The following is a 23,551-nucleotide window of genomic DNA, read 5'->3' as shown; positions in this document are numbered from 1 at the left end:
CATGGGTACACCTGAGCACACATCTGTGGGCATGCCTGTATGTGCATGCACGTGTGAGTATGTGAGAGCATACACGTGAGTGTGCATATGTACATATGAGCTCACTCCTGTGGGCATGCATGTATGTGCATGCACATGTGTGTATATGAGAGCATACATGTGAGTGTGCATATGTACACACATGAGCTCACTCCTATGGGCATGCATGTGTGTGCACGCACATGTGTGTATGTGAGAGCATACACGTGAGTGTGCATATGTACACACATGAGCTCACGCCTGTGGGCATGCCTGTATGTGCACGCACATGTGTGTATATGAGAGTGTACACATGAGTGTGCATATGTACATGTGAGCTCACTCCTGTGGGCATGCATGTATGTGCACGCACATGTGTGTATATGAGAGCATACACGTGAGTGTGCATATGTACACACATGAGCTCACTCCTGTGGGCATGCATGTATGTGCATGCACATGTGTGTATGTGAGAGCATACACGTGAGTGTGCATATGTACACACGAGCTCACTCCTGTGGGCATGCATGCATGTGCATGCACATGTGTGTATATGAGAGCATACACGTGAGTGTGCATATGTACACACATGAGCCCACTCCTGTGGGCATGCATGCGTGTGCATGCACATGTGTGTATATGGGGTGAACATGCGAGTGCATGTGCATACACATGAGCTCACTTCTGTGGGCATGCGTGTGCACACACATGTGTGTACATGAGAGCGCACACGTGTGAGTGCAGTATGTACATGTAAACACACATCTGTGTGCATGCTCATGTGTGCACATGAGGATGCACATGTGAGAGTGTGCATGTGTGCAGCACACGTGTGACATGTGAGTGGACGTGTGTATGGCCCAGGTTTTCAGAAAGCCATGGCTGATCACCCACAGCTGGAGGGACCAGAAAGCAGGGGGCTGTTAGCAGAATGTTGGCTGAGCTTTGATCTCGGGTTTTTGCTCTAAAGAAGTTCGTCTTAGACTCTGCCTTCAAAGCCCACACAGCAAAGTGGCTGAGTTGCTCCCATATGGAGTCCCCACATTTTTCTTGGTGACCTACTGTGAGTCCAACAGTTAGAGCTGAACTGCCTCCCCTGCTCTGTGAGATGCTGGAAGCCCCAGCAGAGTCAGGCAGGAAGGTGGGGGACGTGGGGGGATGTGACCTGCCCAGGACTCCTGGGTGTAGCCTCGGGGAGGACGTTTAAACTCGGTGACCACTTATGACATCACACAGTGGGCATCACTCCCATTTTAGAGATGGGATGACTGAGGCAGACAGGATGGAAGGATCCCTGGACATCAGACCACCTTACAGGATCTGGGAACACACACACACAAAACAAGGGCAGAAACCCTGCAACAACAGACGAGTCACAGATAAAAACAAAATGAACACAAAGAAGATTGTTCGTTGCCACCATCACTACGAGGAAATGAGGCAGGGCTGGATGTGGTGTCCAGGCGAGGGGGCAGGTCACCAGGAGGCCCGAGTGCAGCCCAGCCCGCAGGGTCTGGGGCAGGACGCCACAGGCTCAGTAGAGGACCCCACACGTCAGCCCCTGTCCCTGGCCTGGGCTCCAGGGAAGGTGCAGGTAGGATGGGCCATTGCTCAGCAGGAAGAACAGCATTTGTAAAAGGAAAGGTGTCCCGGACGCTGTGTCCTGCGAGGTTGGGCGGTGACCCAGCGGGAACTGTCCCTGCAGTTCCAGACGGACACTGGGATGCCCACCTCCTTCCCTGCAGGCTGAGGACAGGGTGACCGGTGGGGTCAGCTGTCCTCCATGTGGGGTTGTGGGTGAACCAGAGCAGGCTCGTGGGGGGCAAGGCATGCCCCTCAAGTCATCCCTCTCTGTGCGCTGGGGACCCCCTCCTGTCACTGGCCCACAGCCTCAGGTTCCCCATTCTGGACTGGACGTGGCCCCTATGGGCAGGTGGGGCTCCTGTGAGGACAGCGTGGGGGAGCCCGGGGGTCTGGGTGTGGACTCAGTGCATCCATGCGGGTCCCCAAGCCAGCCCCCGGCCGCGCTCTCCACACCGCTCTGCTCTGGGCCCTGAGCTCTTGATGCCCTCCAGCACTTCCCGGGAGCTCTCCAGGCGTGTGCAGTGGTCCTTCCATCAGCTCAACCTGCCCCTGCTCCCGGCTGGTGCACCCCCTCCTCTGTCGCTCGAGTTCCTCGGGTAACGTTTTCTTTGGCTTCCAGCTCACCCCGCTGGGCCACCTGAGCTGACACACTCAACCATCTTGTGACTGTTTGGCCTCCGGGAGGACAGTGAGCCCCTGCACTCACATGCTCACCCACACTTGCCCACGCTCGCCCACCGACACTGACCGAGAGCTTGCTATGTGCCAGGCACTGTGCTAGGCGCTGGGTACCAAGAGGGGCAGGTGCGCCCAGCTGCCCGCAACACGCAGCTGAGGGTCTGCAGGGGCTTGTGGGAGGGGGGCCGTGGGACCACACAGGGCCCCTCTGGGGCGAAGCTCCACGGCTGGAAGCAGAATGGAGTGTGGGGTAGTCAGGGTGTCAGCAGCTCCTGGGGGTGATGTAGAGGCGGGAGGGGGATAAGGCAGCTCTGTGGGCTTCTGGGACAATCTGAAAGCATCTGATTGTCTGGAACGTTCCCACTGTTTTCAGAGAAGTGGGAAGCTGACCCTCCAGCCCTGTTTGTGGCTCAGCGGGCAGCCCGCAGGAAGCCTGTGGAAGGTGGCATGTGGGAAACCAGGGTCACAGGCGCCCAGGGAGGTGACCTTCTTAGCCTGGGGGCCTCACAGGTCTCCTTGGCAGACGAGACTGTAAAGGCTGAGACCCTGAGAGCGGCAGGCACCCGGGCCAGCACCTCGGCCCAGCCAGCTGTGGCTGCGGGGGTCACTGGTGCTCAGAGCCCCAGCTATGTCCTCAGGAGGGGGCTGACTGCGTCTCTGGGGATGCAAGGGTCCCCGCGACAACGGGAGCGCCTAGCATAGAGCCTGGCATATAGGTGAGGACAGAGAGGCGACGAGAGCGGCGGATGAATAACCCGGAAAGTGAGGAAATAAAATTCATGCGTACTTGGCTCGGGGGCGTATTTCAGTACTTACATCTGACCTTGGGTATGGCTGATGCTCTGGGAATTCAGAATCCTAAACAAAACAATGAAGCCACAGTGTGGAGACCAGGTTCAGGGGACCCGACAAGCGGGCAGCTCGCCAGCCTGCCGCCCCTGGCCCCACGACGCCCGAGACGTGGCTCCCCCTCACGCCTGCGTGGGCCCTTCTCCCTGGAGTAACGGAGGCCTAGCGTTTTTAAAGCACCCCACAGGACTTGGGCTGACGGAGGTGTCCGGGCTTGCCGAGATCCTGCCTGGCTGCTGACCCTGCCTGGGCTAGGGGTCACCAGATACACGACCCCCGAGAGGCCAGTCCTGGGCTCCACTCCTGAGCAGGAGCTGGGTGGTGCTGTGTCCCTCCCCTCCTGGAACTCGAGTGGACTCGGTGGTGGGTGTCGGCGCAGGGGCAGCGGTTTTGGCTCTTGCTGATCAGAACACAATGAGAAGAATAATCCGTGGGCACCCAGGGGTTGGCATGGGGACTTTTGGGGCCTCTGAGCAGATGTGCCCCTGTTTCCTGCAAACAGCCTCCCAGTCCTTCACCTTTGGTCCCAAAGCCAAAAAGACTAAAAAGCTTTAGAAAGATCGGGTTTCAACCCCAAACCTCCTTATGCATCAGAGTAACCTATCTCCACACTCTCCATGCTGCTGGCTGCCCCTGGAAATGCCTGGGGGTCCTCTGCCCACTGGACCTGCCACTGGCTTCTCCCGAAAGCTGGGGCTCAGAGACTCTGGGTGCCTGCAGGGTCCCCACGGGGACCGGGTCCATGCCACTGGGGGGGCATGCACGCGGGTAGGTACCTGGACCCCAATGGAGGAGCGCTGGCTCTTGAGGAATTCCTCGGCCTTGGACGCCAGGATGGCCTTGTCGCCGGTCCGCGTGGCGCCTCCCTGGCCCTCGGAGGCGTGGCGCTGGGCCGCGGCCGTCTCCAGGGCCAAGCTCATGGCCTTGTTGCTGTCCAGACTGTCCGTGGAATTGTAGAGGCCGCGGCCGTCCGGGGGCCAGGCGGCCATCCTCTGGGCGCGGCTGTCCTGGTAGGCATCCTGCGTGGACTCGGTGCTGCTTTGCGCTGTCACCGAGATCAGGGGCTTGGAGGTGGTGCGAGGGGGCACGGGGGGCGGCGTCTTCTTGTAGCTGGCATAGGAGATGCCTGCGAGGGGGACACAGCCGGTCAGCGGGGCTCCTGCCCGCCGAGCCTGCTCTCCCGCCCAGCACCCGCCAGCCATCAGGCACAGCTCCCCTGGCGTCCAGCCTAAGAGAGGACGCAGAGTGTGGGGGAAGCTTTATGCTCAGAGACAGCCCATGCGGAGGTGTGTTTAATTGTGAAAAATTATGAAAACACCCCCAAATCAGGCAGAATAGGTGACTTCTGACTCAGCAGGACAGAGGGCAGCCCCCCGTCCTCACACAGGTCAGGCATCCTATACACAGAGCTAGAACAGCAGGGCCTGCGCGGTTCTCTCCAGACTAAGACGGACTGTGTCTGCACAGAAAACCTGGGAACGAAGAGAGGTTAGAAGCACACTCATCAGCGACGGTGTGGCGGAAGGCTCTCTGTGTGCTCCACAAATGCTTCGGGTGAACAGGTATTATTTTCATCATGGAGAAGACACACAGGGACAGAAGGCTGTCTGCTCCCTGTGAGCACAGGCTCGCTGGGTATAAACCGTGGGGCCGGCTGAGAAGGGAGCCGGGTCTCCACGTCCCCCCAGTTCACCTCTGTGTCCTGTGCCCACATCGCAGCTCCACACAGGCCATGGGCTGGAAACCCACTGAAGGGAATGGGCGCAGCTGGAACTGAAACGGCACTGAACGCCCCTTAGAAGGTGTTCAGACTCAGCAGCTGTATGTGCTGGGCCCCGGGTGGTCCTGATTCTCACAGCGGGAAAACCTCACAGCTGCTCTGATGGGAGTGGACTTCCCCCTGAGGTAGGCTGTGCTGCTTTCCCTGGAAGGAAGAACTGGCTGGAACCCCCGGGGGGCGCTCATCATCAGCAAACTTGGCACCCACACCGGCAGCAGGTGAGCGAGAGCAGTTGGCTCGGGGACCAGACAGGCCGGTGGGTGGCCCGGGGGGCGGCCCCCTCCCCGGGGGGCAGATGGGGCGGCTCTACTTTAAGGGCCTGCAGAGCCGGGCCACGAGTCAGCGTGCTGCACCCCGTGGAGATGCGCCAACTCCTTTCCCACCTGCGGAGACTCCAACCAGCACTCCCTGGCCGCAGCTGTCCCGCCAGTGACTTTTGAATCTGTGTGAGTGGATTCTCCCAAGAAATAAAGCGTCGTGTCACCCAGATGGACATCAACAAATAAAACAGAGTGAGTTTATCACGTCAGGAGGATCTGAGTTTAAAGGCATAAAAACTGCACATGAAAATTAATAAAATGCACACATTTTTAAAAGGGTGAATGGGAAAGAGGCACGTATGGGTAGAAAACAGAGATAGGAAGAAGGCTGTTAGCAAAATGGACTCTGATCATTGTCTACAACAGAGAAACCTCTAAAAAAGGTCTTTTTAAAGACTTGCCCCCTAATGCTCATCAGCCCCAAGAGGAAAATTGTTGAAAACTGACTTTATTCCGGGTTTTTATTCGGGGAGATTCTGATGTTTGAGAAAGCTTTCCCAAGCTCCAACCTCCAGCACTGATGACTAGCTGAGCTGAAGGGAGTGTGAAGCCTTCTGCCCAGAGGGTGTGTCACCAGCAGGAGGGGAGGGGCCTCCAAGGAGGGTGGGGCGGCCCCTCCCCTCACGTGGCCGGGCCCTTCTGCCTGAAGCTGCTTCTTAAAAGCACATTCACTCTCCTCACCAGGCCTGTCCACCCGTGGTGCTCAAGTGGCTAAAATCCTTCGGTTTAAGAAGACCTCCGTCCATCTGGTCAGAGTCAACTGTGATGCGTCCCCTCCAGCCCTGTGGTAACTCTTGCTCAGGCCCCGTGGTTAGTCCTCTTCCCTGGAGCTCACAAAGCTTCAGGGACACCTAGACGGTTCACCACAGCCCCACAACCCCCTGCACACACCTACAGTTGTGCCCTGAAAGCCCCCTTGGAGCAAACCCAGGACTTAGTGAGCTTGCTGAAACCCCAGCATCATCACCATGGGGCCACAGTCACCGAGGGCACAAGGTCTTAGGAGTCAGGCTGGGCCCCTCTGTTCATGGGATTCTCCAGGCAGGAAGACTGGAGTAGGCTGCCGTGCCCTCCTCCAGGGGCTCTTCCCGACCCAGGGACTGAACCCACGTCTCCTGCTTGGCAGGTGGGTTCTTTACCGCTGACCCATCCAGGAAGCCCCTCCCGAGGCTAGTGACTGCAGAACAGAGAGACTGTTCCAGAAGAAGGAAAATGCAAAAAGCACAGCAAAGCAACCTTCTTGGTTGTTTCTGGCCACAGAGAAAAAATAACTATGAATGTGTCTGGGCTTCTCAGTAAGATAAGAGAGCAGCTCAGGCTTCACTGCGATTGCTGGCGGGTGGAGAAGACACCCTGGGATCTGGAATGATCGAGGGTCTGGGTACCGCCAGCTGAGGCTGGACATCGTCAGGACCCTTTGGGGAGAGTTAGGCCCTGAGGCGCAGGAGGGGCTGCGAATGCCCTGCTGGCCCTGGGGACAGGAGTGCCACCTCCCTTCAGCCGGGTCCTGGCTTGCTGACTCAGCAGCAGGAAAGGGGCTGGGGTTTCAGGAACCAGGGGTGTCCCGTGTCTCACGGACCAGCTGAGGAGAGCAGGTGCAGGGGACAGCAGTCTGCCCCCAGACTGCTGCTTGCCTGGGGAGGGCTCGCTGGCTGTACTCTCTTGGGGACCGCGGGGGCCCCGGACAGGTACCTGCCCCCTTTCCCCATCTGGGGAATCTCAGCCAGCGCTGCTCAGCCTGGAGAACCTGTGCCCCTCTCTCCCAGGGGACCTTGGCGATGTCTGGAGACACTTCTGGTGGTTACGACAGGGAAGGGGAGAGGCCGGGGTGCTGCTGGACGTTGTCCAGGCTCAGGAAGGCCCCACCACGCAGATGACCAGCTCAGAAATAAACCCACGTGAGGCCACCACCTCGTGTTTCGGGCGGGGCCCACCTGCTCCCCTGAGACATGAAGGGACGTGGGTGGCCGGGTCTCTCTGTAACGGCCTGTCTTTCCCTGCATGGGGTCAGGCTGAGGCCTGCCGTCCTGACCCGGGACACCGCTGGCTGTCCAAAGTGTGTTCACCTTTCCCCCACACCTCTCCCATATCACATTTTGTTCCTCAGTGAGCTTTTCTCCACCGCTCATAACATTGCTATGACAAGGGAATCAAGCACAGTATCTACATGTTGATTGATGGGGAAAAGTGGGGAGAAAGCTTACTGGCAGCTTTTCACTTGAAACGCTGGGAGCTGGTGGTCTTCGTGGGAATGCAGGGAGCACAGCTCATTTTAGAAGGAGGGTCCTTATCCTTTGCCACCATGTCTGCAGAGCCCGCTGAGAGCAGGTGGTCCCCTCCCCCCGGCTCTGCGCCGTGGCTGTGGCTGAGCACCCCAGACCTCATCCTACAGCGGGGGTGGCGTGGGGGTGGTCCTAGTTGCTTCTCTTAAGCAGAAACACCGATTCTGAAGAAACGCCACCTGCCTCCCGGCAGCTGGGGGTGACAGTGCGGGTGAGGAGAGAGCTGGGAGCACAGATTACAAAGCGCCTCGCCATCGCAGTTGTGCTTATGTTGAGTGTGGAGGTGAGCACAGAGCAGCAGACGGGTGGGCTCTCCGGCCGCGCTCACCTCCCCAGGAGTGAGGACACGCGGGAGGACTGCCACACCGCCGCACGACAAACACGACGGGACACCTTCCCGGGAAGCCGGGCTGAGGCCCTCCACGCGACAGAGCCCACGTCCAGCACAGCTCGCCTCCGCGTCACGCTCAGCCTCAGGGACTCCCTTCACCCGCTGACTAAATGGACCCAGTACAGCTTGGACTGAAAATTCGACGAAGCAACCAAACCGCCTTCCTGTCTGGTTGTCTTATTTTCAGTGTTACAGTTTATGTCCACGGTCACAGGAAAATCCACCATCACAGCTTCTCAACTGGGAATGCGTTTGCCGCAGGGTGATAATGTGAATTTATACACTGATTTCTTTGTAAAAATGTAGTGGGACAACACACTTTCCTAACAAGTTAATTAAAAGGGGGCTCCTTGGCAGGACTGGTGCTGAAGCTGAAGCTCCACTACTTTGGCCCCATGATGTGAAGAGTTGACTCATTAGGAGAGACCCTGATGATGGGAAAGATTGGGGCAGGAGGAGAAGGGGATGGCAGAGGATGAGATGGTTGGATGGCATCCCCAACTCAGTGGACGTGAGTTTGAGTAAGCTCCGGGAGACAGTGAAGGGCAGGGAAGCCTGGAGCGCTGTGGTCCGTGGGGCCACAGAGAGTCAGACAGGACTTAGTGAGCAACAAGAAGTCTGTCTCCAGCGAGGTAGAGAAGAGTCTGTGCTCAGGCTGGGGGGGCAGCACAGCGAGAGCAGGCGCTCATGCTGTTTCCACACTGTGTCGGGGCGGGGTGCCCTGAGGCTGCTCTTAGGGCCAGAGTGGGTGTGCTGTCCCCCCGGGACGCGGGGCTCCCCTGACATCCAGCGGCCAAGGAGAGGCCCGGCTGCACCAGTGAGGATTCCTGCCTGTGGGTCCACCACTGCCTTCTTGGCTGAGGGAAGCATGGTTTTGCTGGGGCGGTTTGCAGCCCCTGGAAATACCTGTCACTTGTCCCTTGATCCCCTTGTAACGGCCCCTGTGAGAATCTAACGCATACTCTTCATGGAAATAAACAGCTGCTACCTAATGCTTTGTGAATAACTTAACACAAGCTAAAGAAACACATGGAAAAATACACATAAAAGTTCCAGACACGCACACACCAGCTCCATGCCCACACATTAGTACAGAAGCCGGGATTGGCAGTTTACACTGTGAGACAGGCATTTAAGACAGGTTCTCAACAGCCCTGTGCCTCCCCCTCAGGCGCGTGCATGAGGCAGGCCCCCCGTGACCTTGGGCAGGGCCGCTAACTGCAGATGCTATACCGCTTTTAGATTCTTGGTCACCTGAATGCTTTTGAATTTGATAATTTAAAAGCTAACTATCCGCTGTCAGTTTGGGGCAGATAAAGCTCAATGTACATAAAACATTTTAGATAAATAAAATAACATTGAGAGAGTTTTTAAAAAATACGGGTATATCACTATCTTCATTCATGAGTCCACTCTCCTGACAAATACATGCTGGTGCTTACAACTTGTAGAGCAGAACTGTGTATTTCTTTTTTGAATTGTTTATTCTTAAATGAGTTCTTAGAATTAGAATTAGAAGCTGGGAAATACAGTGAAGAAAGAATTAAAGGGAACTCCCTGGTGATCCAGTGGTTAGGACGCCGTGCTTTCCCTGCCGAGGGCAAGGGTTCAATCCCTGGTCAGGGTTTAAAATCGGGCAAGCTGTGAGGTGCAGCCAAACATAAAAAAAGAAGAAGACCATGAAGAAGAAAGAATTAAAAATGTGCATTTGATCACATTAATTTGCTGCCACTGATTAAAATAAGTAATTATAGATATCCTTTTATACATTCAAGAAAAATATTCAATTATTCAGTTGAACAGTTTGGGTAATAATGATTGAGCTAATTATTAGGTACAGGCTGTATTGTCTATCATTTTCTACATGTAGGTCAGACAAACATCATATACGAATGAAAATTTTAATTTTAACAGCAATGTAATTCTACTGAAGTATGTACAGCTTCAAAGGGCAGATGAATCAACAGATTTCTAAACAATCTCAAAATTTATTTAAATAAAAGTGATCAAACACAAATTTTGAAGTAAGAATGAAACGGTAACTTTCTTTAGGTATCCTGAAGGCCTGACTGCTTTCTCTCTCTGCCTTTTCTTTGGCTGTGCTGGGCAGCATGTGGGATCCAGCTCCCCAGTGGGGGATCAAACACGTATTCCCTGAATTGGAATGGCAGAGTGTTAGCCGCTGGACCACCAGGTAAGTCCTAGCTCCCTTTCTTTCTCTCTCTTTTTAAATTGAGTCCAGGCAGGAACATCCCTTTGGTTTTAAAACCTGACATTGATTTTTTTTTAACCAAGTGCCTAACACTATGAAATCCCTGGAGATCTTCAGGCTGTTTTGTGGTTCCAGAGGGAGATTAAATGCACTTTGCTTTATTGCATTTCCTGAGTTGGTCTGGATCCTGCCTACATCTCAGGAATCAGATGTATTGGTGAGATTCACCCTTAAAACAGTGGCAGTGAGAGGAAGCAGCTTGAGGAGAAGCCTTCTCCGCTGAGCCTCTCGAGGCCGATTCAAGGCTCCGGGCACACGGGAGGGCTCACTACAGTGCTCGAGACGGAAGGAGCCCTGGTAGGGAGATCTCCGTGAAAATGGCATTGAACTAAGAGTGTTGATGCTTAAAGGAAACTTTGTTAGTTCTTTTCTGTTAGAGCCAAGTGATGAGGCGTGTGAAAATCAGGCTTTCCCAGGCACGCGCAGGCTTGAGTTCATCTCATTTGGACTCTTTCTGAAGAAATGACTCAAAGCCCTGGGTCAGAAGGATGCTGAGCTGGCAGGTGGGACGAGGCTGCAGCCACGGACCTGCTGGTTGAGCGACAGGAGGGTGGACTTCTCCACCTGGATGATGACTGTGCCTAAGACCTCATGGATTTGTTCTGGTTCTGTGAGAAGGACCACCTTCCAGATGGCTTTGTCCAATAGCTCATCCAGGAGTCAAGTTTAAATGACCTGAGCTTTTAAAGGCTTCCCAGGTGGCTCAGCGGTAAAGAAACCACCTACAGTGCAGGAGACCTGGGTTTGATCCCTGGGTGGGAAGATTCCCCTGGAGAAGGAAATGGCAACCCACTCCAGTATTCTTGCCTGGAGAAACCCACGGACAGAGGAGCCTGGCGAACTACAGTCCAGGGGGTCACAAAGAGTCAGATATGACTCAGCGACTAGATGACAACAACAAACTTCTAAAATATCTAAACACTTAAACTACAGCTAAGCATCGGTTCCCCCACATTTGAGCTGCACTTGAGCGCCTCAACAGTCACAAGCAGCCAACGGGGATGGTGGTTGACGGTGGCCGCAGGCCACAGTCTTCCAGGACTGTGCTGGTCTTGAGCGTTTCCTCCAGGCGAAGTTCAATCAGTACAAGCCCACCTCTCTGTTCCACGGATGACACAAAGCAGAGGAACTCCATTGTGAAGACCTGCATCAGGTCTTCACAGTGTTGGGTTAGCAAATCTGCTGAAGGGGGATCTGGAGAAACACACTCTATTTGAGGTAAACTAACTTGAATGGGATGAAATCAACTACCGCACAGTCTATACTTCCGCATGACCTTAAGTCATCTCAAATGCGAACACACTGTTACGTCAATGGATGCCTTATTATCCCTCCACACCTGGAATTCTGGACACTGTTTTTGATTTTGGTCCTTACAAGCCATTTGCAAGCCAAAAAGGAAATTTAAAAATTAGCATTCTATCGTATAAAGCACAAATATGTAATCAAGATAAAATATACTTCGAAAGGCAGGCTTCACCATTCTATTTGAATGTAACAGTCACTCTTTAATTCATTGCACTCTCTTAATTAGAACTTCAAAGATAACAGCACAAAAGGAATTACAGTAATCAAGCCCATGAATGTCTAAATGAGAGTCTGGATATTGGAGAACCCAAACCAAAGGCAAAGATTCAACATAAAAGATTAAAGCTACTTTGGCACTTTAATTAATGTCAATCTCAAAACAAAAGTGTAAGTTGCTCAGGATGCAGAAATCTCGTCCCCCTGGCATGAGCACAGTGGTTTCCCTGAAGTTACAGAAACTCGTGTGGGCCGCACAAGTTCTGATGGGCCACAAGCAGACATCCACCTCCCATGTGTTAATCAGCAAGAAATTACAGTCTAGCCAGCATCTAACATCTTGCAGACAGTAAAATGAAGTGATGACAGCTGTTTCATGGTTTGAGACATTTCCTGTTTTCATTTTAAATATTTAAAACCCACTTTGCACAAGAAGAACTTGGATTTTCCAAGGAAAAGCTAAGAACGAGGCAATTTTTAAAGGTGTAGAGAGTCAGATAAGTTTCTAAGCACAGAATTCTGAGTGTTCAAGGGGAGAGGCTGTAAACAACATGACAAAACATGAGGATTGATTTAGCCAAGTCCTGAGGTTGCGGGGACACACAGGACAGAATGTTGAAACCTACGGGGTGCAGAGGGCGGTTTCCCCCAATCAGGTGTCCACTGGGAAACAGCTGTGTCCCAAGTCTGTGAGAACAGGAGGCTTCAACTTAGCTGAAAACACTGAATCACGGAAAACAATGATTTTTTTTCAGTGGAAAAGCTGACAGACCACCACAGGGACACAGCTTGGGGGACTCGGGTCAGTCTGTTTCCGGAGGATCTGCAGATGGGGCAGCGGACGGCACTGTCCTCTGTCCTCAGAGCCGACATGTGGGCTGCACCTCGTCTCACAGGGGACGTGTAATCAGGAATTGAAGCCTGCATTAGAGTTGTGCCAGAACAGTATTTTTACCACCACGATGTGTGGGGGAGTAATTCTGGGGCGGTGTGCTTTGTTTCATGCTGAAACCGCTGACTTCACTCCTTGTGGCAAACAAGGCAGGTGTGGCTGTGGACCCCCGTGAGTTAAAGTATTGGAGTTACTACTGTCTTTTGACTCAAAGAAAATGGAAAAACCTTCCAATGAAAAGTTAAGAAAGCGATAACGCTGGTACCAATTGCAAGGGTAAAAATAACACGTAACTTGAGCTATTTACAGCTACTGATGCTCAGCATCTAATGAATAAATCGTATATTTTGCCTTTTGTAGTTCTGTCGCTCAGTCATGTTCGACTCTTTGTGACCCCATAGACGGTAGCCTCCCAGGCTCCTCTGTCCAGGGGATTCTCCAGGCAAGAATCCTGGAGTGGGTGGCCGTGCCCTCCTCCAGGGCATCTTTCTGACCCAGGGATGGAACCCAGGTCTGCTGAATTGGCAGCAGACTTAACCATTGAGCCACCAGGGACTTCTCCCGGAAAGTTCTATAAGAAGGTTGGGGGACATGGGCAAGGTGACCATTTACTGTCTTTTCAGAGACTGCAGGTGACATGTCAGCCTGCCGGCTGACTCCCTTTCCTGGGCTCCACCTCCCACAATATTCTTTATGAAACAGGAAACCTGACCTGACACCCGGAGCTGGAAAACAGATGACACAGTCTGCCATAAGGCACACAGAAGTTCTAAGTGAGTCCTCACAAAAGAACCAGGCTGCTGATCCACGCCTCCCTGGATGACAGCACGGTGCGGTCAGCGCTCAGTGAACATTCTCATTCTCCTGCTCTAAGTTCAGAATATCAGTCACAGAGCAAACCCACCTACCCTGGGAACAGCGTTCCCACCTGAGCACAGCTCAGAGAGAAAACGTCCTTTACTGATTAATCCATTTGTTCCCTGTTTTCATTAAAAACTCAGCAGGTATTTCTATAGTGCTTAGCACACCCCAGGCCCTGGGGACCCAGCAGTGAGGAAATCCCTGCCTCCCTGTTCTCCCATCCCCAGGGAGGAGACACAGAGGCAAATGCATCATCTCAACACACGGCGCCCCCTGTGGCGGGCTCCAAGTGCAGCCTCAGAGCAGCTTTGTGTAAAGCACCATGATGTGTATAAGACCCAATCGCCTTTCCTGCCTGAGCCTGGGGTCTAGTTTAATGTTCAGTTAGTACCAGGTTCATGGTTATTCTTTCGAAAGAGAGAGAGAGAGAAACACAAGCATCTCTAAAGGTCACACCTGCATGGTGATAATGTATGACTAGAAAAAAAGCCAACTTAATTTTGAAGAGAAAGAATCATTCAAATGGGGCTTTAGGAAAAGAACTCCCTGATCTCGGCCCATAGGCGGGGCCTTGGGGTGCCAGGCCGGGGCTCCTTGAGCTGAAGTCTGGCGCGGCATTTAGGTGTGGACAAGTGTGGGTGGGCTTGCTGTGGTGGCCTCACCTGTAGGACAGTGGACAGGGCTTGCATCTAAACGGTGCAGACACAGACTCTGGGCATCCTTTGAAAAGTACACAGCATGTGCCTTGTAAAGAGCCCCCAATGCCAAAGTTACTCATTTCTTTTTGGCACCATTCGCCACATAGCACAGGCCTTTTAGAAACTTCCCTTGCAGAGACCACTAAGCCCCAGTCTGAAGGAAAGGGCAAGTGGGCGGGAGGAGACTCCTCTGCCCCACGGCTGAGACCTGGGATCTCAGTTCCTGCTGCAGATCGTCGGAAGAGGAGAGAACTCTGACCATTTCATGAATCACAGACCAGTTTGTAATAACTCAATATTAATTAACAGAAGGGACTAAATGTTACCTACCAAGTATCAGCTTAGAAAATGTGATCACGGTGATTACCTATTTGCAGATATGCCCAGAGCTTCTAAACCTACTTCAATTCTGTTTCCTTTCCTTTCATGAAGTATCTCTCTTAGTATTTTATAGACATTAGGCACAAAACAAATATTTGTGGACTGGATTCCGTTGATTGTGTGACTGATCAAAATGGCAGTGAAGCAATGGCCCGCTAGAAACCGATAAACACAAACTTCCTATTAGAGAGAGATCAAAGCACACACAGACAGTTTAACAAACGGGTACCTGGCCTTGCCCTGCACTTGCCACACAGGAATTCAGAGGACCTTCACCTGCCATCCCAGAAACAGCCACGCTCCTCAGCTGGCGAAGCCTTCCTTCTCACTCACACTCGTGGTGACATCAGACACAGTCACCCCATCCTTCCTCATCTCTCTCCTCCCTGGCTTCCAGAAAGGAATAAATCAATGTACATCTGTCTGTGCTCAGAGCCTCAGTCGTGTCCGACCCTTCACGACTCCCAGGACTGTAGCCCGCCGAGCTCCTCTGTCCGTGGGATTCTCCAGGCAAGAATCCTGGAGTGGGTTGCCATTTCCTTCTCCAGGGCATCTTTCCGACTCAGGGATCAAACCAAACTCCCAGTGGATTTATCATAAAGAACATTTATAAATGGGTAAACAGAGGTATAAATGTTCTTTATGATAAATCCACTCGGACTTTCAAAGCTCCCCCATCATTTGTGCTTAAAAAGCACAGCATGGCTCTGTGTCTTAATGACTATGTTAGGATGAAGTAAATTCAATGTAATTGAGTGTTTTACTAGGGAATGCTCTACGTATATGAATATATGTCCCCTAGAGTCTACGGTTTCCTGACTATGGTTCACTGCCACCTAGCCATCATTTGAAAGGCTCAGTGAAAAATACAAATTTCACAACCCAAGTCTGAAACCATAAAGCAAGCTCACCATACACATGTGTAGCACTCCACTTCTTTTGGCCCCTGAAAATGGGTTGAAAGAGTAATCTCAACCTCATTCAACCTCTTACTCCAAATTTGGGAATGTAAAAATGCCCTATCCAAATTCTGTTTTAGCCTAATACCCCTCCTGAAAGGAAATGATAACCAGCTAGTGCTAACTGAAAGTCTGAGTTTCGAACAGCTCTGGTGTCTTTGTAAAGGCACAAGGAAGTTGGTGGCGGAGTACTTTTCTCAGTCAAAAAAGTATTTTGAGTGTTTGGATATCTTGCACTTAAAGAAAGGCAGTTCCCTCAAAGTCATTTTATATGCCTGAGTAATTCTTACCTGTCCAGGGAGTCAACATCAAAACTGGAAGGATCACCCGCAACGATTCTGCAGTTAGTGGGCCACTGAGGACCTCTTTTCAGAAGTGGCCAGATGATCATCTGAGGAATAATTAACAGGCCTGGGTTGTGGCCATTCTGGGAGAACCTCTGCACTTGACCTACATCTCAGGATAAGACTTGGGGATATTATTCGCATGTTTTTTCCACAGTCCTTCCCATTGCAGCAGCTCTGGGCTCCTCTCTGCAGAGAATTTGCTTGGGGAAGGCACTTTAAGTTGACCCCTCTTGACTTTGGTGATTCAAGGAAAAGAAACAAGCATGGTTATTTCTTTCACAGCTACGCTGCACATGATCCACCTGAGCATCACGTCAAAATCTGATAAAAGCAGTGGGCACCCTGAGCTGGTACCGTCTTCCCTGGTGGCTCAGATGGTAAAGAATCTGCCTGCAGTGCAGGAGACCTGGGTTCGATCCCTGGGTCAGGAAGATCCCCTGGAGAAGGAAATGGCAACCCACTCCAGTATTCTTGCCTGGAGAATCCCACTGACAGAGGAGCCTGGTGGGTTGCAGTCAGGGGGTTGCAAAGAGTTGGACATGACCGAGTGACTCACATACACACACAGAGGAAGACATCCAATGAGCAAGTTGTCTAAGAGGACGGCTTAGCCCAGGGGAGCTTAAACACTGAACTTAAAATATTAAGTGAGTGCAAACTGTTCATGTAAATGGATTTAAATATTTTATAAGCTGTAAATTCTCAAGTTAACCATTCTTACATTCAACAAATATTTACTGAGTCCTGTACAGCCCAGGTGTACACACAGATCAGGAGACTGGGCGAGTGCAAACTCAGCGCAGCAAATACACACAAGCTTGAGCATAGCCGTGACCCTGATGGGTGTGAGGAAACACACCGAAGAAAGATCAGAGATGCCTGGGAACCCTGGGTGTTCACCACTGCCTCAGGAAGAACAGGCCAGCCGGCGAGCAGCAGCCTTGCTTAGCAGCGACGGCGGCGTTTGTGACTCCCGGCTGGTGTCCCTGGAGCCTGGTGTGGTGAGACTGGCCACGGAGCAGCAGGAGCCCGTGTGGCCAGCAGGCCATGAGAGACCCCACCGTGAGCAGACCTCGGCCTGCGGCCCCTGGTGTTTGCACACACGGCCTCAGAAGGCACGTTCTGTGCGGCCAGCAGCAGAGGGACCGAGAAAGCGCCCCTGAGACCCTGGGCTCCTTGGAAGCATATCATCCCCCGCTGCATGGTTGTGTGTTGTGTTCTTTGATGCAAACTGAACAGTTATGGGTGGGAAACTCCAGCCCCTGTTCTAGAAGTGTCTGATGTGGTGTTCAACACCAAGAGGTCATGGAGAAAAGAGAGTCAACAGTAAAAACTAAAATAATTTCTGACACTAATTATCTATGAGAAAGCCTAACACAGAAAACTGCAAATATCTTGCCCTGTGTCTCCAGGGAAGCCTTGCTCATGAGAGCAGAGAAATCCTACTGCGAGGCCTGCTGCTGGGCTATGACCCATCAGCAGCTCGGTCAAGCGGATGCCCTCCTTCCCAAGACAGAGAAGGTTTTAAGTTTGAAAACTAAAATGCAGGGGATTAAAAAATTACATCAAAATGCAGTTATCAAAACGTTAGGAAATTTCTGTGACTGGGGTGTCTATTAATGCAGTTAATAATGAGATCTGGCAAGAGCACTGATAGCGACTGTCGATTTGAAGGCCTCATGAACATAAAGGTGTTTTGGAATCCTGGCATGACTCGTAGGGCAGCTATACACTGCGTCCAGCACACCAGGGGTTGGAGGCCCTGCTAAAGTGGGCCTGTTCTGTTGCTGCATTTGTAACGGGGGGACATTTTATTTTAAAGTTAGACCAGATCACCTTACATGCCTCCTGAGAGGCCTGTATGCAGGTCAAGAAGCAACAGTTAGAACCAGACATGGAACAACAGATTGGTTCAAAATTGGGACAGGAGTACGTTAAGGCTCTATGTTGTCATCCTGTTTATTTAAGTTATATGCAGAGTACGTCATGTGACATGCCAGACTGGATGAAGCACAAGCTGGAATCAAGATTGTGGGGAGAAATATAAAAAATCTCAGATATGCAGATGACACCACCCTTACAGCAGAAAGCAAAGAGGAACTGAAGAGCCTCTTGATGAAGGTGAAAGAGGGGAGTGAAAAAGGTGGCTTAAAACTCAACATGCAAAAACTAAGATCATGGCATCCAGTCCCATCACTTCATGGCAAATAGATAGGGAAACAATGGAAACTGTGATATTTTATTTTTTGGGGCTCCAAAATCACTGCAGATGGTGACTGCAGCCATGAAATTAAAAGATGCCTGCTTCTTAGAAGAAAAGCTATGACACACCTAGACAGCATATTAAAAAGCAGAGACATTACTTTGCCGACAAAGGTCTGTCTAGACAAAGCTATAGCTTTTCCAGTAGTCATGTATAGATGTGAGACTTGGACCATAAAGAAGGATGAGTGCCAAAGAATTGATGCTTTTGAACTTTGGTGTTGGAGAAAACACCTGAGAATCCCTTGGACTGCAAGGAGCTCAAACCAGTCCATCCTAAAGGAAATCAACCCTGAATATTCATTGGAAGGACTGATGCTGGAGCTGAAGCTCTAATACTTTGGCCAGCTGATGTGAAGAACTGACTCATTAGAAAAGACCCTGATTCTGAGAAAGACTGAAGGCGGGAGGAGAAGGGGCCAACAGAGGATGAGATGGTTGGATGGCATCACTGACTCGATGGACATGAGTTTGAGCAAGCTCTGGGAGCTGGTGAAGAACAGGGAGGCCTGGCGTGCTACAGTCCAGCAGGTCACAAAGAGTCGGACATGACTCAGCGATGGAACAACAAAGATGTTAGAAAAATTAAGGATCCACTTTTTATCCCCCCTCACCTCCTGAACATATTAGGGGTCCCCCAGGAGCCCATGGATCCCAGGCTGGGGGCCTCAGCTGCAGACCTGCCAGGTGAGGAGTGGGCACCTTCTCCCTGGAACGACCTGCCCTTCGCCCGGCAGTCGGGACGGGCTCCGGGCCCGGCAGCTCCGTGTCTGCTAAGTCCCGAGGGCCCCTCAGCCTCTTGCTCCTGCTTCCATGGGGGCTTCTCCAGCTCCTGCCCTCAGTGCCCCTCCTGGACCCGAACTCACCTGTCCTGCAGCGCCTGCACGCTGACTGCCCTGGCTGACCTAGACTCAGCCGCAGGGGCGCCCTCGGGACCCGCCTGAGCCGCCAAGTGTCTTCTGTCCTGCTCTGATGTCCCCGGTCCCCAGGGGAGGTCAGACCTGCCACGTGGTGGTCAGCAACCACCAGCCTGCAGAAGCGAATGGTGTTCTGTACTTTCAGATCTACCTGGTTGATCATTTTATAAGCACAGCTTCTCAACATCTGTGAAAATGCCTCCCATCTTAGTGACCACTCCGGCCCCTAACCCCAGCCACAGGACAGAAGATTCCAGTCCGTCTCCTCAAGGTCAAGCTGCTGGCTGCAGGGCTGCTGATCAAAGTTCCTGTGTAAATGATATGACCATTTTAAATGTAGAGCCTGAAGAAACGCGCTTTGTAGATACTGAATTAGTCATGTCTGTGCAGAGGAACAGACCAGAAGAGGTGTTCACACGTGGAGAGAGAAGTTTACGAGAGGAACTGGCTCGAGTGACCGTGGAGGCTGTTGAGACCCAAGTTGCGTGGGGCCCGTCGGCCACCTGGAGACTGAGCAGAGCCAATGGTCAGTTCCCATCCGAGGGCCGGCAGGCCCAGGACCTGGGGGAAGCTGGTCTCTCAGGTCAAGTTCAAAGGGAAAACAGTCAGGCTGGAGGAATTCTCTCTTACTCACAGAGGGTTAGCTTTTTGTTCTGTTCAGGCCTTCAACTGATTGGGCACAGCTCACCCACATTAGAGAGGGCAATCTGCTTCACTCAGATGCGGGAATGTTCACGTGTCAAAAAACACCCTCACAGCAACACCCAGAATAATGCTTGATTAAACACCTAGGCCCAGGCAGGCTGACACATAAACTTAACCATCACCGGTATCACATGTACAGTTTTCCAACATTCCTTGGACCAGCAGTGCCTTAGTCCTCAACTACTAGTCCAAAGCAGAAGTAACCAGCCACCAGGAAACTGGGCAGGAGAGACAGATGGGTACGATGAGCAGGTTGCAGGAAGCCTCCTTCTCTTCCCCTCTGAATGATGTTTCAAAGGATAAAATTTTCTTAAAGGTTAATTCTCCAGAAAATAGAAATACCTAAGAGGAAACCACTAGGTATGAGTCCAAATACATCATTTTACGTTGTCAAAGTGTTCCTTGAAAAGAATAAGCAGAGAAGAAAAAACCGACATTGTGAAAGTAACAAATACCTTATAATTTTTAGTGCATTTTGAAGATAGTATGTGTAAAATGATTAAGTACAGATAATCAACAAACTCAGCATATATACAGTACTGTGTGGCCATGTTCCTCTGACTTCCAGTGTCAGCTCATCCTCTACCTCATTGCAAGGCAAGAGGACTCCTGACAGCCAGTGATCTGACTGAAGAGCACAGCACAGCACCTCTTTCTTTCCGAGAGCACACTTATTTTCTTTTAAAAGTTCTCAGAATATTTTATAATTTTGTAAATTTAAATAACTGGTTTTAATTTAATGTTGTTTAACTAACACATTATAAGAAACAAAAGCCATAGTATCAATGCTTTCTAAACATAATTATGAAATGACGCAGGTATATACTGAGAGTAAATATGATTCACTGTCACAGGCTACAGGGCTTTGCAGGTGGCACTAGTGGTAAATAAAGAGCCAGCCTGCCAATGCAGGAGACTTAAGAGATGCGGGTTCAATCCCTGGGTCAGAAAGATCCCCTGGAGGAGGGCATGGAAACTCACTCTAGTGTTCACGCCTGGAGAATTGCATGGACAGAGAAGCCTGGCGGGCTATACAGCACGTGGGGTCTCAAGCAGTCCATTAGATGTGACTGAAGCAGCTTGGCACGTACACAAGCACAATAGGCTACATGTTGTGGCTTCTAATATATCTGTATATTTAAAAGGGAAGTACATTCTAGAAATAAATGAAGATTAGGACTTCTCTGTCTTAATAAGTGTGCACTTTAGCTGGAACTCATCTGATCAGGGGTGGGGAGGGAAGCCATCTGTGTTGGCTCCTGCACTAATTAGATGGAGAGCAAATCAGTGAAGGCTTCCTGGAAGGAATGACCCCTGAGTTGACAACAAAAGCATAGCTCAGAATTAGGCAAAAAAATATCTGAAAAGCAAGTTCTGGGGTCAGCAAACAGCACATGAAGTGAGAGACTGCGAGGAGGGGAGATGCAGCGGTGCCTCAGGGCCGCCTGCGGCGGGGGGCAGTGAGAAGGGCACGGAGGGGCCGTCAGCGTGCTCAGCAGGTGAGCAGGCCGGGGGCGCAGCCACGAGGAGACACGGGTGGGGGTGGGCTGCGGGGGGCCCGAGCGGTCAGCCCCACAGCACTGGCACCCTGGGATCTAGCCCAGTGACTCATTCGTTCACCTGTTTATGCATGCACGAATTCATTTATTTAATCATTGATTATTCAGGGCTTACGATGCTAAGCGCTAAGTCTGACTGGCTCTTTCCTGCAGTGACTGACCATGCCCACCGTCATGACGGCCTAACAGGATTACCAGGGTCCTGGCTGGCGGAAGGCCAGGGGGCAGGAGTCAGGGGAGGTGCTGTGGGGAGCGGGCCGAGGTCACGCGGCCAGAGCCCAGGAAGATGCCAAGACTCCACACGCAGGAGGCATCCTGGAAACGGGAATGCTTGAGACGCAAGTCACTGCAGAAATACAAGCCACCAGACAGAAACAGGTTTACCGCTGTTTCCTCTGCCATGCCTGGTATGGATTTTCCCTCCGTGGTAATGCCTCCTGGAATCAGTGCTGACGTACGCTGAGAACACTTCTGACCCAGAGAAAAATCATTATCATCTAATTTTACACCGTTTTCCTCCACGATATCAATAACCTTCCCTCCCTAGAAGAATCGGGTGAAATGCATATTTAGACAAGTAAATCTATCTGATAAATCACTTCACAGATGAGAAAGAAGCCATGTGTGAAATGAAAGTAGATGTTTTCAAAACCACTTCATTTAGTGAGAGGACCCTAATCAATACATGGGGTGCTTGGTGATGAGGGAAGCAGTGGGTTGGAGTCGCGCCCGCCATGGGTCCCAGTGCCCCGTGGCAAAGTCTGGTCCTGTTCCAGGTCCCTGGAGATCAGAGGACAAGTCTGTTTCAGAGGCATCGTTACCCGTCTTGAAGGGCGGAGGGAAATCACAGGTGAACTCAAGCCCCAGACGAAAGAAACGCTCAGTGGCAGCATCAGCCTGTGAGCACCAAGGACGGAGTGCCTGATACACGTTCCAAAACTGCTAATGGCCCTTTCATGCACACGCTTGGTGTTTAATTACTGTTAGATGAACCTCAACATTACACATTTGCGTTCATACAGGTGATGCAAACAAAGGACACCAACTTTTATGTTTCAGGCTTAAAAAGACACTTAAGTACATCTTATTGTTCAAAATAATCACTGGGAATGTTTTTGAATAACTTTTTGGGGAATTATTTTCAAAAGCTAATTTTAGAAGTATAAAAGAAAATGCACTTGTCAAAATAATGTCTCTCTCTCTCTATACACACACACACACATCAACAAAGGATAGTTATTAAATGTATGGTCTTCCAAACAGTATTTCAACATAAAATCATGGAAACCCTGTTTTTGCCTCACCTCCAGACAGGGGCTTCTCATTTCTTTGGTATGTTTCACAATCCTACTAAGTAGACTGTTGCTGCAGGCCATCACTATTCTATTTAGGAGAGAAAAATGTACAAATATTCGATTTCTAATGCTTAGAGTAAAAGAGGGGAAGAGAGGAATTAAGGATTCGTCTGCACCTTTAAAACAGGTAGCTTATAATTCTATAAATCAATTATTTCAAGGCAATATGGTATTTTTCCTGATGTTATCCATCTCATCTCTTATTCCCCAGACCACTCCTTAACTTTGGAAGGCGTGCCTGCCTCTGCTTCCCCACTGTTGTCTGGAAGAATTCTGACTCCATAACTAGGCCAACATTCAGGAGAAACATTGAAGAGAAGCATTTTTTTCTTTTGTGAATACATTTGGTGCCTACATGTTGGGAATACAAAGATGTATTGGTAATACCTGGTAAAATGAAGTGTACATAGATCAGAATTTTAGCTTGAGCTCTGCCCTGGTTCTTGCATTATGTCTGTGAAATCTGCTCCGTATTTATTCCTCTGGAGTGACAGCTCTATAGACAAGAAAGCCGTTTCCCACCAGGTGCTCATCGCTTCGGAGCCTTTCTGAAGACCAAGAGTGTGCCTAATTGTTTGCTCGTAGGAGACACTCAGCGAATATTGGTGAACCTATCCGTAATTACCTCTTACAGCGTATTTTTAAAATCTGCAACGATAGTAAGGTAAGTAAGAGAGAAACTTCCTTAGGCTTCTAATTAGTTCACTTTCCACACTTTTCCCCACAAGGGCAGAGCGTGAGGGGTGGTCCCTGACGTCACAGACACAGGGTGCCTCACGGGGGAAGCTGGGGCTGGGCCCCACGGGCCCCCAACGTCCTCGTCATCTGCAGCCCTGCGTGGAGTGAGCCCTGGTTCCTGCAGGGCACGGCTCCCAGAACGGCGCCCACCCTGACCCCTGGGCTCAGAGCATGGGGGC

General features: G+C 51.1%; 1 protein-coding gene across 1 annotated transcript in view; it reads right to left on the bottom strand.

Annotated features, from left to right (window-relative positions):
* The window catches only part of DLGAP2 (DLG associated protein 2), a 462,862-nt gene that overhangs the window by 23,595 nt on the left and 415,716 nt on the right, over nt 1-23,551 (bottom strand). The window contains exons 8-10 of the mRNA XM_052661340.1: nt 21,417-21,419; nt 3,906-4,255; nt 3,097-3,138 (exon numbers count right to left, since the gene is read on the bottom strand). Of these exons, the coding sequence (XP_052517300.1) occupies nt 3,097-3,138; nt 3,906-4,255; nt 21,417-21,419 (395 nt within the window). The remainder of the gene's footprint in view (nt 1-3,096; nt 3,139-3,905; nt 4,256-21,416; nt 21,420-23,551) is intronic.

This window comes from Budorcas taxicolor, chromosome 24 (assembly GCF_023091745.1).
Source record: "Budorcas taxicolor isolate Tak-1 chromosome 24, Takin1.1, whole genome shotgun sequence".
NCBI lineage: Eukaryota > Metazoa > Chordata > Mammalia > Artiodactyla > Bovidae > Budorcas > Budorcas taxicolor.
The sequence above is the reverse complement of the archived record's forward strand: the minus strand, read 5'-3'. Positions and strand labels throughout refer to the sequence as shown.